Source organism: Hirsutella rhossiliensis (assembly GCF_020360975.1).
Source record: "Hirsutella rhossiliensis strain HR02 chromosome Unknown scaffold00004, whole genome shotgun sequence".
Taxonomy (NCBI): Eukaryota; Fungi; Ascomycota; class Sordariomycetes; order Hypocreales; family Ophiocordycipitaceae; genus Hirsutella; species Hirsutella rhossiliensis.
Window position 1 is genome coordinate 915378 of NW_025408670.1, and position 15021 is coordinate 930398.

Sequence of the window (15021 nt, forward strand, 5' to 3'; positions counted from 1 at the left end):
ATTCACCATGCGAGCTCTCACAGAAAGCGGCAGGGACAACCTGGGTGCTTGCATTGCCATGATCATCTTGACGACACTCGCCACGATTGCAAGGTTTGCTGTCAAGACGAGCCGCCATCAGGCGCCCACCGGTGCCGACTGGTTGTGCCTATTGTCCATGCCTCTGTTCTACACTTACTGCGGGCTGATCATCCACTGTGAGTCTTGAGCCAACATCTTTGGTCTGATGTCTGTTGGCCAAGAGCCGGCGCTGACGGGCAAGTTGGATGCGTCTAGTCATTGTCGACACGTCCCTGTATGGCTCATTTGACATTGAACCGACGCGGGGCCTCGTGGAGCTGAGGAATCTTCTCAAGGTACGACGCAAGTAGCGCAGCATGTTCATCTCATCCACCGCTTCCAAGCTCACATGCTCGATACATAGACGACTTACGCGTCCGAGATACTCTTCGGACTCATCATCACTATTGCCAAGCTCAGCATCCTTTGGCTCTACTACACCATCTTCTCCGGCGCCAACAGCACCCTGAACAAGCTCGTCATCAAGGGGGCCGCGGTCGCCTGCCTTGTCTGGTTTGTCGTGGCCACGTTTGTCGTCGTCTTCCAATGCAATCCCATCCACGCGTACTGGGACAACTATGTGATGAAGCCTTGGTGCTTCAGCAGTCCGCGCCTCCTGCTCGGCTACGAAATGACCAACTTGTTCTTCGACGTTGCCATCCTGTGCATTCCGGTGCCCATTGTGTGGAAGCTGCGTCTGTCGTCGTTCAAGAAGATGGGTGTCTTGGTCATCTTCCTCCTGGGCGCTTTGTGAGAAACGCTCTGGTGATGGGTCTTGGTGCCTGAGACTGACAGGTGTTGCAGCGTTTGCGTGGCAAGCATTGTACGATTGAGCATGATTTGGCACCCTCCAGACGTCGATAAGGGCGGTGAGTCGTCCCCAGTGCTACGTGTAATCATGGGCCTTGGATATGGAGGCTCACGGCAAATCAGTCGACTTTTCCCCCACAATGATGTGGTCCACCATACAGCTTGGGCTCGCCATCATCTGTGCTTGCCTACCAACACTCGGCCCTCTGCTACCCACCATCAGCACGCCCTTTGAGTATATCGGAAGCTGGACCGCGTCGCTGTGGTCTCGGTCGAGCCCCAATTCCAGCGGCCGGGGGTACAAGATCTCCAATCAGTACGAGATGCCCGATGCAGGCAACAAGCCGCCTTCCTCGTCCCAGCATGAGAGGGATAACATGGGATTCCATGGTTCCTCCCGGAGCTGGGCGCACGGAAGTTCCGGCGACGGACATGTGGACCACAAGGTCGAGAGGATGCCTCCCAAGGGTATCATGGTGGATCGGGATGTACGCGTGGCTTGACGAGGGGGTGTAGGGTCGAACATACTGTACCTACATGCAGGGAAGGCTGGGCCAGAATGGGGGTGGATGGTTTTGGCTGTCGTGAGCCAATGAGGCATTGCATGGTCGATGCAAGAAGCTGTCTGTGATGGCTTCATACTATTCCAGAAAGGGAGGTCGACCGATATCAAGCCGTCGAGACCCTTCACGCCGGAGGGGGGAGGGGGCTGGGAAAGAGACGGCAGAGGTTGATGCCGTCAAGATAGCCTGGCTGCTGGCGTCCCCGTCTACTTGTCTCACTCACTATGTCGTCTGCATATTGTGAGCATGGCCGCTTATTTACATGTAATAGTCAAGCTGTCAAACTGAGCATCCCCTGTCATGAAGGATATAATTACAGTACATACTTGCTTGACACGAAACGGTTGTGCAACGGCGTGCTGCGATTCTGACAACGACAGAGGTGGCCCTCGGGAGCGGAGTCTTTTCGGACACGGCCGATCACTACATGGACATGGATATGACTGCGTCGCCGGGGGAGTTGGGGTTGCAATACCACGCACACAGCCCATGCCATGCAACGCAACCGGGCAATGGAGGTCATATTCGACAGTTGATCGGTTAACTCATCCGGCCGGGCTAGAACCCGGCCCGTGATTCACATGACCAGCGGAGAAGCGGAGAGGAGCTGGGGGCCAAACAAGACGCACGTCGATGGAGGAAGCGGGACGGAGAAGTGTTCCACGACCGAGTCCACGACCGAGTCCACTGGAGCTTGCCGGCCGAGCCAACGGGAGTTCCACACAATGCCTAGTACAGCAATAGAACTCCGGTCCCCTTGCTGTATACCATATGCTACATTACGTACAGTATGGACTGCATGCGTCCAACCAACGTGAAGGTCATCTTCATGTAGAGAGGCCGAGACATCTTCGCCCGTTGCACGACATCTAGGTCGCCAGCCAACTGGCCGTCCCGTCTCTCCCCCTCTTCTTCCCCCTCCTCCTTCTCCGCTTTGCATCAGATCCCTGTTTCCACCTACGCTCGCCCAAGGACAGCAAGCTATAAGCCTTTGGCCACAACAGCACTTGCCGCGCAAAGTACCGTGCACACAGCCACGACAACACTCCCCGGGAGCAGCCAGAGACAGGTTCCAGACATCCACGATGGCTCCGTTGTGGTCATCGCAGCCCTTCAAGGCCGTCTACACTGTCTTCTTCCTGCTCAAAGCACCCCCACACCTGGCACTCCTCTTCTTGCAGTACCTCGCCAGGCCACTCCGTCCGCTGGAGGAATGGGACGCAACCACAAATCTCGCCAGTGCCGTGCTGCGAATGCTCTTCCAGTATGCCACCGCAACCCGCTCCCAGCGCCCCATGTACACGGACCCCAGAAAGGCCAAGGAACGGCTCTCGCGTGTCGAGCCCGCGCCCGACCACCTCTTCACCGGCATCCTCGAGGGCTCCGAACACGAGGCCATCAAGCCGGCGCCCGTGGACGCCATATGGTTCCCGAGTCCGGCTCCGCGCGATGCTGCCGAGCTGAAGAAGCAAAAGGTCGTTATCCACTACCCCGGCGGCGGATATGTCCTTGCCTTCAGCCATGATTTCGCGGGACAGACCGTCGCCGACGCCATGGCCGCGCAAATGAAGGCGACCCGGACCGTCTGGGCTCAGTACCGGTTGTCGGGCACCCCGGAGACTCGCTTCCCTGCCGCCCTCCAGGACGCCATCACCTTCTACCACTACGTGCTGTCTCTGGGCATCGACCCCGGCAATATCATCGTGTCGGGTGACTCGGCCGGCGGCAACCTCGTTCTCGCACTGCTGCGCTACCTGGAAGACTCGCCGTCGTCATCTCTCCCGCTGCCCGGCGGCGCCATCATCTGGTCTCCTTGGGTTCACATCACGGCCCATGCCGGGCGCGACTACGACAACAGCAGACATTCACGGTCCGACCTGCTGATCGGCCCCCTTCTGCAATGGGGAGCCGAATCGTTTCTGCCCCAGGGACAAGTTTCCAAAGACACGGAAGCCTACACCTCGCCGCTCCACCACCCGTTCAAGCTGTCGACACCTCTGTTCATCCATGCTGGCGCCGCAGAGGCTTTCCACGACGATATCAAGAGCTTTGCAGAGGAGATGGCGCAGGTGAACGGCCATCGAGTGCAATTCCATGCCACGCCACTGGCGCCGCACAACCTCTTGGTTACCCACAAGACTTTTGGCATGACCGAGGGGCTCAATGTTGCAATGAAGGAGGCCTATGACTTTTTCGAGCGTGGAAAGTAGAAGCACGCGATGCTTCATGTCAGGGGACGGACGTTTCCGTCCAACGCGGCCCTGTAGGGCAGCCGGCAGCAGTTTTGACTTTGCCGGAATCGTTGCGGCCAGCTCTCTCGTCGAGGTATTTCGTAAAATGTCGGACACGTTGAGGGAGGCCTGTACATACTTCAAAGCCCACTTCTGGACATCGACCGCCACCAGACTATCCACGCGATAATGGGCCGGCTGCTACCGAGGTCGTCAAGCTCCACCATCAAGAGCTCTCCGTCCGCCAAGGAAAGCTTGAAAAGCTCCGTATTAAGGTAATAGATTTACTCTACTCAGATTTCTCTGCTGCGTGACTATTTGTGGCTCTGCAGGATGATATATATATACAACCACCATGAACCGCAAATACTACTTCTGGCTATACTAGCAGGCAACTCTCAGCAGCACCAGTGCGCTCGGTAGGTTGCTGGCGATTCACCAGGCTCCCCGCCCTGGACTTGACCCCCGACTTCTAACCCAAATTCCGGATTGGTTGGGGATGATGTTGAGGTCCGCGCAAGCCAAATCAATATCCTCGGCTCTGCAGACTTCATCTATCCAGAGCCTCAAAGGGTCTTTGGAATTGAATAAGCCGGAGCACAGTTTTACGTCGAATTCGTCTTTGAGCATATAGGCGATCCTGGTTGCACAAGTTTCCATCTGGGAGGCCGAAGTGTCCGTCTGGGACTTGAAGCTAGGGACGGCTTGGCCGAGGACGCTCGAGGCGACGAGGCCGAGTACAAAGATGTTCATGATCATGGTTGCGCCGTGTAAGTCACTGGTAACTGCAGAACGTGAAGAGAGCGGAATTAGGCCGTTGGTATGAAAGCCTGAGAGTATAATCTATTGACAATACAAGGGGTTCGGCTGGGCTTTATACGTGGACGAGGTTGGCAGACGAGTGAGTTTTACGTACATGTAGACTCGGAACCAATCCCGAGGGATGATTTCTGTTGTTATCCCTCCGATATTTCAGTCTTTCTCAAGGGCCAATGGCTAGAGCTCAGCAATGGCCGGCCGTGTGGTGTTTTCAATGCTCGGCATTGTGCCAAGGGTCGAGAACTTTATTGCCCGACACAAGACGTTACTTTGGGCCTCCATCTTTTACCCGGGTACAAATCCTCTGCGAAGAGCTTCTCAAGATTTTTTAATCTTTGCGAAGCTTCTGCCGTTGCCTGAGGATTACATACGACATCCGATTCTCTTAACCTTTCAGCACGCATGCCTCATTGAAACTTGTCCAAGGCGAGCGGGGCTTCCAACCACAGCGCAACGATGGGACTTGGCCAGGCCATCGTATTTGAATACGATACTTCTGGTTGTATTATACCTCTCTCTCTCTTATGAGAAGCGACGGAGTCAAAACATGTACCAAGCATCCGCTTTTGACCGGTTAAGATGAGCGCGCAATCGTCTGTGCTATAGGTGGGAAGGCAGCATGAGCAGCCATAGGGTCGGATATTATGCTGCATACGTAAAGGTGTTGTAAGTTTTCGTGATTTCTCATAGGGATATCCATGTAAGAGCTTTGTCGCCTGATGTATCGAACACGGAATCGCCTGTCAACTTGGTGTCTGCCCCAGCTCCGAAGGACTCCCGCCATGGCACTGCAAGAATCTCGCGACAGGAGAAAGCATGCTTCTGTTTCTTCGGGAAGGAGTCGCCCGTTGAGTGCCTTCAAACGTCATTATCGGATCACGCAGGGCGAATTCTGAAAATTGGAGTTTGGCCCGATGGCACGACAGTCACGGTGGCCCGCATTTATGAGCAAAGGGGCCTCGACAAAGCATCAAGGTGGACAGATAGCCATGAGTACTCCTGTGAGCAAAGGGAAGGAAAGTAAGAGAGCTTAGTTTGAGTGGAAAGGCATCCCCAGGATGACGGCCGATCACCCTATTCACATCATCCACTGACAATTCGGCAGGCCCGTGTCTGAGGCGCACACGATTTATCGGCCGAGGTCTATATAATAAGCATCCTGGACGGGATTGCTAAAGCTAGTTCCACTTTGCTTGCCTGGTGACGCACGAGTTTTGGCGGAATCTCGGTGTCAGCCCGAGGCAGGAATCGGTTCATGTCGCCGACGGGCAGGCCCTTGCGTCGAGGGTTGCCGCAAAGGTCGCCGCCATCACGGGTTTTGTCCCCGACAATGCGGGCGCCCAAGGTCTGAGGGAAGAGCCTCAGACTTTTACCTTGATCGTCATGTATGTATCACGAGCTCACTCCCTTTTGCGCACGGCAACTCCCAACTCGCACCGCTTTCCGAGAAACTGCATGGACAGGGTGAGCAATTCGCGCAGCGCCCAACTGGAAATGGCCATGGCCGGGTAATTACACGAAAAGCAAGTGTTACACGTATCCTGAATACGAGTTCCATTTTCCGTCGCGGTTCGGACTCTCGACGAACTTCTGCGCAGCCTTTGACGATTGTCGAGCACGAGCCTCGAAACGACAGGGCGGGAACAGAGTGCAACTGGCAGCACAAGACAGGAATGCGATCCTAGCTTCAGGACAAGCCGGGCTAAACTAACACGCAATGGGGGTGTCTCAGAACCATTGCAAAAGCGCAAGCCGGCCTATCCCCCTTGTCTTTGGCCATTTCCCCCTCTTCACGACGCCAGTGCTACCAAGCCGGGCCTCGACAGTTTCAATCTTCATTGCTTTTGCCCGGCTCTTGCGCGGCAAGACCAGCTCGGGTTATGCGACGGAATCCGGTTGGGAAAGCCAAAGGGCTTTCGGGCTGCGGTGAGAGGGGAGAGAGGAAACTCAATCCTGATGTGAGGGAAAAGGGACAGAACCGGTCCCAATGTCGTCACGGCCACAAGGGAGGACAGGGAAAGATAGCGGTCAAACGGCAGTTGCAGATCCATGCCAGGCGGTGGCTCTTTCAGCAGTCTTCGGCTTTGCGCGTCGGCGACACTGCAAAGGTGCCAACATCGACGATGGGCCAAGACAAGAGCCGCCGACATTCCTCCAGCTCGTGGGTGTGCCAGATGTTGCGAGATGTCAGATTGTCTCGCAAGCCCGACCAACTTCTTTCTCCTGGTCTTTCGTTATCTGTTGAAAGTCTAAATCGCTTGGTGAGCCGAGAAGCGAGCGCACAGGAGAGAGCGAGAGAGAATAAGAGATCGACCTTTGCCGGATACTTTCCTCCATAGAAATTGCACCGAATTCCAGCCATGCGAGTCCGTAGCTGCCTGTCGCTGCTCAGCAGGCCGCGCAGCATGATCGCCGGCTTTGGTCGTCTTTTTGTCTTGTCGTGCGCCTAGGGGCGGATTCCTCCTCGCAAGACAGCAGTATAGTAAAGGCCGGGATCAGTGACGGATACATAGCGGCGCGAGTTGTAACAGGCCATCGGTCGCTGGGTATAAAGTGTCGACTCGAGTCCCGTCATCTGACAGTTGGGTCACCGATAGTCGTTGTCGTCGTCGCCGTCGCAGAAGCCAAGTTCAGACTTGCCTTTTAGCTGTACGCCCATTCTCTCAAGCCAAGCCTTGAAATAGAGAACTAGGTCTCCTTTCAACCAAGATCTATCCGGTCTCTCACGCCATGAAGGTCAGCTTGTCCACCGCCGTCTTGGCCGCGCTCGCCGGCAGTGTCTTGGCCGCGCCGTCGGAGGCGGCAGCACAGAGGCAGGCCAATGTCGAGGTTTCGCAAGCGGGAGCGGGAGCCACCGTCAACCTCGCCCAGGCGGACGCACAGGAGCTTCTCCGCATCGCCATACGACTCAACGAGCAGTTGATGGAGAGCCAGCAGCCCCACCACGCCAAGAGGCCAAGGAAGGAGAGCGTGTTCAAGGCGATTTCCAGAAACGGCGAGAGGAAACTCCAGAGGTTGTTTGGCGGACGCCAGCCCGAGACATCGCAGGGAATCGTTGAGGGGAACGAACGGCAAAGCATCAGCCAGCGGGACGGGCAGGGGCTAATACCCGACTTGCTCAATGGTCTCCTGGGCGGCGGCGAGAAGCCCGAGCCCAATTACAAGCCCAAGCCCAAGTACAAGCTCAAGCCCAAGTACCCGATGCCACCCTCGCCCACCACGACGGCCGGCAGCACGTCCACCGGCAGAGCCAGGCCGTACGGAGCCAAGCCGTACAAGCACAACAAAGACTTGAAATACCGCCGGGAGTTTACCAGAGCCGGCTTCAAGAACAACACCGGCGTGCGACCGAACAACGGGGCCTAGAAGTAGAGCCGGGATGATTCAGGGCTGATGAGATACGATTGAACGGATGAGTCTGCTGAACTCACCGGGCAGACCCGAGAACTGGTGTAATGTGCTTGCGGGATAGGGGTGGAGGCTCATGACTGAACGCACGCTTATTGATCAGCCCCTTCTAGCGCCTTAAACATTTGACAAGGCAATCCCCTTATTTCTCAGTATAGCCTTGTTTCGTGATGAGAGTCGAGGCTGGTGACCGTTGATCGGCATGCGTCATGACATCATCTTCGGGCCCCGACGGGACACAGCCATCTCTGCCCTGCCGTCATGGGGTCGTGGGCCATGACGTCTACTTCGTACGCATCAGCCACACAATTTCTGGCCATGGCGATACCTGTTTCCAGCCAGTTCCCAGCACACCCTTGTCTTCCAAGGACTGTACAGCCTTTGCGTGACCCAACCAACCTCAACAAGCATGGGCCCGGGAGTGATCTGCGGGCTCGAGCTGTCCGTGACAAGCATGCCATCATCTCGCCCCCCGTCATGACGGAGCCAAGCTCTTTTGACCTACACCACCTACATGATGCTTGCGGCGGCCGCCGTCTCTGGGCAGATAAATATACAGCTTTACCCTTCCCCCTTTTCCACGGCATCCTAGCCTTCTCCATCATACCCACCACACTGCCAATCCAACAGAAAGGAAACAAGACAAACAAACTCCTCCATCCATCGTCCATCATGTTCTCCACCTCCACTCGCCGCCGTGAGCCTGTCCACCACCACCAGCCCGTCATCCACCACCAGAAGCGCAAGCCCACTATGAAGGACAAGCTCAGCGGTGCCCTCATCAAGCTGCGGGGAAGTCTGACGCGCCGTCCCGGCCTCAAGGTACGCACCACCCTCCTCTCACCGGCCAAGGTGGTGGACACAAGCTGACCATACGTGTAGGCCGCCGGCACTCGTCGCATGCACGGCACTGACGGTCGCGGGTCGCGTCGCCGCCGCTACGGCATCTTTTGAGATTGGTCCATATCCACGAGTGTTGCAAGCGAGAGCAAGCGGTCGCCGGCGTTACAGAGAGGATATCCCATGCGCGTTGATTTTGACGGGTGCCATTTACACGACGGCTTACACATGTCTCCTCCTACCCCTCGACAGAGGAGGCTCTGATACCCATGCCCCTTAAGGACAATAACGAGAGAATACACACGAAGAATTCAAACCAGTGTCTTGCGCTGCGAAAGTTTTGTAATGAGCACAAGCACGAAAACCATGGAGTGAAGAAAGAGGCGAGGATTACTTTCAATTGTTGATCTTTGAAGGCCTCATAAGGGAGACTGTGGTTATGCCCTACATCTTGTGCCCAGATTGTATCAGCTGTCCATGGCTGTCACAGCACAGCCGCTGACATAGCTCCTTCAAAGCCATATACTATCAAATCAGTTATCGGTACGGCTAAAGACTTGTACTTTATATACGGCCTTTCACTCATTTCCTCGTGCATGCTGGTCGTGATTCCAGTAATTGCGAGTTGGTCGGGAAACCGCAAATGCTTAACGCCGGATATTCAGGCTTTACAGGTTACAATGTATGATTGTATAGCAAAACCCATCAAACCTGATTGAACAAGTGGCAATCTAGCTGCTCTGAGATTCGATTACTCAGTTTGAAAACCATGATTTACGCCTGGTCCTGTTTGTGTGTGGCACCTGCAAGTAGGAACAGTCGCTTTTGTCCTCAGCACGAGAAGATAGTCATAGACCGCCATGTGGCTAGGCTACCCGAAGGCCTGCAGTACCACCTTTGCCCCATTCGTGAGTTCTCCGATTTTTGATTCTCCCCTCACGATCCTGGGAGGTGGATGCATAACCCTTGGCAAGGTGTGCAAACACAAGCCGATTACCATCGGCCCAGTCCACGTAGCGTTTCGAAGCCGAGTGCGTCAAGAGGTTACGGGTTTCATGGCGAGCTACTTTGTTGGCAGGCCGTAGCTAGCTCAACGTGCTTGAAAGGGGCCCCATACTTTGGTGACCGGAGTACCATCTGTGGTTTCCGCCTGAAAGAGCACCTCTGAGCGCTCAGGCTCGGAAATTTTTGTCCCTAAAAGAGCACAACCTCTGGTGTACAGTAGAAGCTGGGGTTTATCTCGGTGACGACCTTGCCCATCCCGGTGCTGTATGCCAAGGCGACATGACCGACGTCGGTGTGTGGTGCTGCAGCTCTCATGGCTTTGATCGTCTTGCTAGTAGGCTCCTTCTTAGCCACGTCGACCTCCTCGGTGACGAACAGCCGTCCGCCGAGTTGGACCCTGGTGCTAAAGAATTCGCCTTCAAAGCAGCCTTCCGAGAAGGCACACCATAGTGATCAAGAAATGAAGTAAAGTCGACTTTATCCTGGATTTTCCAAGTCGGAATCGCACTACTCAGTAAGTTCCAAGTTGTCCTTGTCCAAGAAAGCCGTGACACAAGGAACCAACTTGGTCAGTATACATGCAGGGCAACGAAGGTGGAGGACTGATCTCCACTTACACTGTATGCAGCTGTCACTTTTTCTTGCCTGTCGAAGCGCAGCTGGCCGTTTCCTCGAGCTCGGGCACATGTCTGTGGTAATGCTAGCGTATTATCGGAATGAAGTCTCAGCCAAGCTGTGTGGATGGCAGGGCCAGACACTTTGCGGACGAGAAGTGCTGGCTCGAGCTGGTACTCGATTAGCGCAGGTAAGATAGACGACTCAGAATCGAGGGCGCCATACCAACGGAGCCCGCTGTGGAATCATTTGCTTGTGAAAATATACATCGAAGATGGTTACGTCCTGATCAGCGGTAGTCTTTGGGACAAGCTAGAAAAGATCTCGTCGCATGAAAGACATGGCAGCCATTAACTGAGGATATTCAGGCACTCCTTAATCGAGCAGGAGTCCGGCACGAGGCCGCCTTCCTTGGAGCAGAAGGGAAGGCACTAGCTTTGAACAACATTTGCTCAAAAGAATTTGTACACTCGAGTCCGCACATTTATTTGATTTGCGATGGACCTTCAATGGGCTTTCCAAGTTCCGCGAGTATGGTATCTTCGAGAGATACTCTTGCCACAGGCGCAAAAAATATTCTTTCCGCACGGTGCCGTCCGTGAGCTGAATCCGGGCAGAAACGACTGTCATTGTGGTAGATCGTAGATGGTAACAAGATGGCTGGGGACTGTATCTATGCTATAGACAGGAACCGGGACACTACGGTTGGATCACTTAGCTCACGAGGATCACAGTCCGATCAATCCTCACAGCTCATCTTGGATCCACCTGGGTCACCCTACAACCCTGGCGATCCGATGCGCTGGCTCAACGTTCCAATCACTCACTTATCCGAGTTGCATTGGACCTTTCTCGCGGCCCCTAGATTCGGTAAAAGCAAGTATGTCGCTGGTCTATAGGTGGAATCTAACTAAGCGAATTAGGCCAGCTAGGTTCGCCCTAAACAGGACGACTCTCTCCGTGAATTCCTTATTATACATTAAACAATTCCTTGTCTTACTATAGAGTCCTCGTGTAATCCAGCGCCATGGCTTTAATAGGAATAAATTAGCCAAGCCCTCTCAGCAAGAAATACTTCGCTTAGTCTTTTTCTCAGACCAACTCTAATTCCCGTTTCACCATGAAGGTCGAGGCTTTATCAGTCGCGTTCGGCTTTGCGGCCGGCACCATTGCCAAGACCGCCCACGACTTTGTGCCGCAGATTGGTCCCTAGAAATTCAAGGCCTGCTATACCGATAACAGCAACAAGCGGACCCTGCCCTTCGTCCAGCAACCCGGCAATTTGCTCCCGTCGACATACACCGATATATGCCAGGATAATGGCTATACGGTGGCCGGTATGAAAAATGGCAACGAGTGTCACTGCGGCCACCCGGAGGAGATCGTTTCCTCCGGGGCTAAGATTGTTGACCTGAGTCAGTGCAATAAGGGCTGCGACGGCGATGGATCGGATAACTGCGGCGGCGACTTGCGCATCACGATATACTTCCTTAAGCAGTAGAAATACAAGCCCAGACCACATCCACGAAGCATCAAGACGACGACGACGACGATGATGATGATGACGAGCATCACCACAAGCACCCCAAGCATCACCCTAAGAAGCACTCCAAGAACCCTAAGAAGCACCCCAAGAAGCACCCCAAGCACCACCACCACGATGGTGACGATGACGGCGACGACGGCGGCTACAACGGCTAGAGCTGGAACCAGACTCGGGCCGTTAAATGCGACGTCCTCCGTTACAAAATGCATTAAATCTAGATACGGAGCTATTAGAGGTAGGGGATAGGCTCGGTTAGAATCCTCATGCTTAATAGAGGCTATGCCAATCGCCGGTTAAGTTAGCAAAATATTAGAAAGGGCCTAGGTCGTTTGGAACACGTGGCCTAGCCCTGCCCATCCTCAGACTCCAATTCCCCAATCAAGTGTCTAATTATTACCCAGAGTGCTTAGCCTGGTTCCATTCGGAGCGGCCCGAGACGAACCGCCCAGTGAAAATACCAGTAGCGTTCACTCCCAGTAAATGTCTCAGCTCTACGGATAGTATAGATCTAAAGGTGAATTTCAAGAAGCCCCAAGGGCCGTGGTCGGCGTCAACGTTGGTAGTGGCTTTGCTATGAGTTCCCTACGCAAATCAGATAGATAGGGAACTCGACGTATGCGTTGCTCTTAAGCAGAGGCTTAAGAGCATAGTAGAAGAAATAGGGGCTTAGGAAGGTGAATTTAGTGATATATATCTTTATCTATCTATTAGGATAATGTAAGAAGGTATAAGCAATAAGCGTAGAATCGGGTAATCGATAACGTAAGCGGAAAGATCGGTCGAAGGAGTATAGGGTAGGATTTCGTCCGGAATTTATAACGAGTATATAAGGGGCTAAATAATATATTAAAAGAATAGCGTTGCAAAGGATGCTTATAAACTTACTTATTCTATCTACTACTCCTAGGGAAATCCTTCGTCTTTTATAGACTATTGCTCGCCTACTAGTAGACTAATTAGTTAGCTTTCTAGTATATTCTATAGTGCTTAAAAAGCTCTATCTATAGTATATCTTCCTAACTTAGTAGGTGGTCTAATTATAACGTAATAGTTAACGTAAGACTATAGGTTCTAGTATAAGTAGTAGATTTAACTAGAATATTCTATACCCTACCTATTCTTATATCATAGATATCTTTAGAACTACTAGGCTAAAATAAGCAATAAGGTATTCGTTCTACTTATAATTAACTTATATATTTTATATAAAAACTTTTTACGATACTAATACGCGCCTATAGCGGGTTTATATCGCGACTAAAATACTAACTAATACTAGGAATTAATTTAGCGGTATTAATTACCCTAAATAACGATACTACGCCGAGGCTAAGGGGTAGGTAGACGCGGTGGCGGCCCTCGACGCACCGGGCTCGACTAGAGCGCGTGGCGCGAGGAGACGCCACCCGAATTTATGCACCCCGATAGGGCGAGTCAATAAACCCGAAGCAGCGATACGATACCTGCCCGGGCGCCGAGCGACCCCGTAGAAAAAGTAGCATACGACGAACTCGCGGGCTTTATCCTAAGCGTATAGTTCGGTAGGGTATAGGCAGTAGTCGAATAGCTCTCTAGGGCGAAGAGCCGCGCCGGTAGCGCGTCGTCGGCGGTGCTCTACGCGGATAAGAACTTTAAGATAATAATCCGGGAAGCAATTAAGGAGGCTATTAAGGAAGAACTCCGCTTAGGCGTTGCTTTAGGCCCGGAGGGCCTAAAGCGAACTTAGGCCGCGGTCGTAGCTAAGACTAGGGGACCGACCTAATATAAAGCCGCGGTAAAATAGGTCCTACCGCGCTATAAACGCGAAATTATTATAGTCCCTACTAAGGCATTGCCCGAAATCCTAGGCCGCGAACTAAAGGATATAGTAAAGGCGGTAAATACGGCCTTAAAGACCACGAGCGCTATAGCGGCGAGGCGCCTCTAAAGCGGGGATATCGCGGTTATATTTAATACCTCGGCGAGAGCCTACTAGAGGGACTAAGGCTAGGTTAAGGCCGCGTTTAGACTAGAGGCTACGATTACCCGCCGCGCGTATACGGTAGTCGCTAAGAATATCCCCTTAAGGGTAACGACGGTAGATAGGGAGCGACTACTCTACGAGATTATAGAGGTAAATAAAGTCGAGGTCCTTTAGGCCTAGGCGCTATACCCCTAATCTAAGATATCGACGGCGATAACTATACTTATTAGGGTTAGTAGCCTAGAAGAGGCTAATAGGCTTTATAACCTAGGCCTAGTCCTTAAAATATAAATCTTTTAATATAAACCCTATAATAAGTTAGTCTAACTATAAAGATACTATAATTACTATAGGTACGGCTATATTGCTAGGCGGTATATATCGATATAACTTTATAGCTAATATAGGAGTATAGTATATAATAAGGGCGAGGATAAATATAGGGCTAAGAAGGGCGAAATCCCCTATAACTACGTCTTATACTAAGGAGACTACTTATTATAGACCTAAACTTACCCTATAGTAAATAAAGCCTAGGAAAAGGTAAGGGAAAACTACCTACGATAACCTTAATAGTTCGTAAACTCTTAGACTTACGCCGAGTAATAAGTACTACCTACCGTCGAAACCTAAGGCGTCCTTAAGCCGCTTATAGTCTAAAAGCGGGGACCGGGTAGACCGCGCTAGGATAAGAGGTCGAGCTTAAGATACCCGCCGGCTAATAGGGCTAGGGAGGCTAAACCGAGCACGAACGATATTTATAGGTATAGTAGATAGAGAAGCACTAAGAGATAGAGCGCCTCTTTCCTTATATAAACGAACCCCTTTACCCCGACCCTACCTATATATAACTAAAAGTACTATACTAGAATATATAGAAGAGATATAAGCTAGCTTAGTTAGCGCTTTACTACTAGGCTAGCTTCGACCTAATAGTATTATAGGAAGTAGAAGCTACGCTAGGAAGCGGGGCCCTACCCCTTAGAGCGGCGCCTTATAGCTTAGTTTATAAGGAGGGGAGGTACGCGCTATATATATATAAAAGGCTCGGGCTAGGGATATAGTCGCCCCGGTTTAGACTAGACTAAAGCGAGGTAATTTTCGGGGATAGTACTAAACTAAGAGCGATTTACTTACTACTAGGAGCCGCGAGGGCTAGGG

The 15021-nt window shown here is 52.5% G+C and overlaps 5 protein-coding genes across 5 annotated transcripts; all 5 read left to right on the forward strand.

Moving 5' to 3' along the window:
* Positions 1–7: 7 nt before the first annotated feature.
* Positions 8–1373, forward strand: HRG_04277 (uncharacterized protein; the record flags this gene model as incomplete). Its single annotated transcript, XM_044862748.1, has 5 exons — positions 8–197; positions 277–356; positions 425–810; positions 865–929; positions 994–1373. 5 exons carry the CDS (start codon positions 8–10, stop codon positions 1371–1373), a joined length of 1101 nt encoding a protein of 366 aa, XP_044721362.1.
* A 1145-nt stretch (positions 1374–2518) lies between these two features.
* HRG_04278 (alpha/beta hydrolase fold domain-containing protein) lies at positions 2519–3643 on the forward strand (the record flags this gene model as incomplete). The annotated part of the gene is made up of 1 exon (XM_044862749.1): positions 2519–3643. The coding sequence occupies one exon, from the start codon at positions 2519–2521 to the stop codon at positions 3641–3643; it is 1125 nt and encodes a 374-aa protein (XP_044721363.1).
* A 3570-nt stretch (positions 3644–7213) lies between these two features.
* On the forward strand, positions 7214–7849 carry HRG_04279 (uncharacterized protein; the record flags this gene model as incomplete). Its single annotated transcript, XM_044862750.1, has 1 exon — positions 7214–7849. The coding sequence occupies one exon, from the start codon at positions 7214–7216 to the stop codon at positions 7847–7849; it is 636 nt and encodes a 211-aa protein (XP_044721364.1).
* Positions 7850–8563: 714 nt separating this feature from the next.
* Positions 8564–8845, forward strand: HRG_04280 (uncharacterized protein; the record flags this gene model as incomplete). Its single annotated transcript, XM_044862751.1, has 2 exons — positions 8564–8713; positions 8774–8845. The coding sequence occupies 2 exons, from the start codon at positions 8564–8566 to the stop codon at positions 8843–8845; spliced, it is 222 nt and encodes a 73-aa protein (XP_044721365.1).
* A 2626-nt stretch (positions 8846–11471) lies between these two features.
* On the forward strand, positions 11472–12052 carry HRG_04281 (uncharacterized protein; the record flags this gene model as incomplete). Its single annotated transcript, XM_044862752.1, has 2 exons — positions 11472–11556; positions 11850–12052. 2 exons carry the CDS (start codon positions 11472–11474, stop codon positions 12050–12052), a joined length of 288 nt encoding a protein of 95 aa, XP_044721366.1.
* Positions 12053–15021: the final 2969 nt, after the last annotated feature.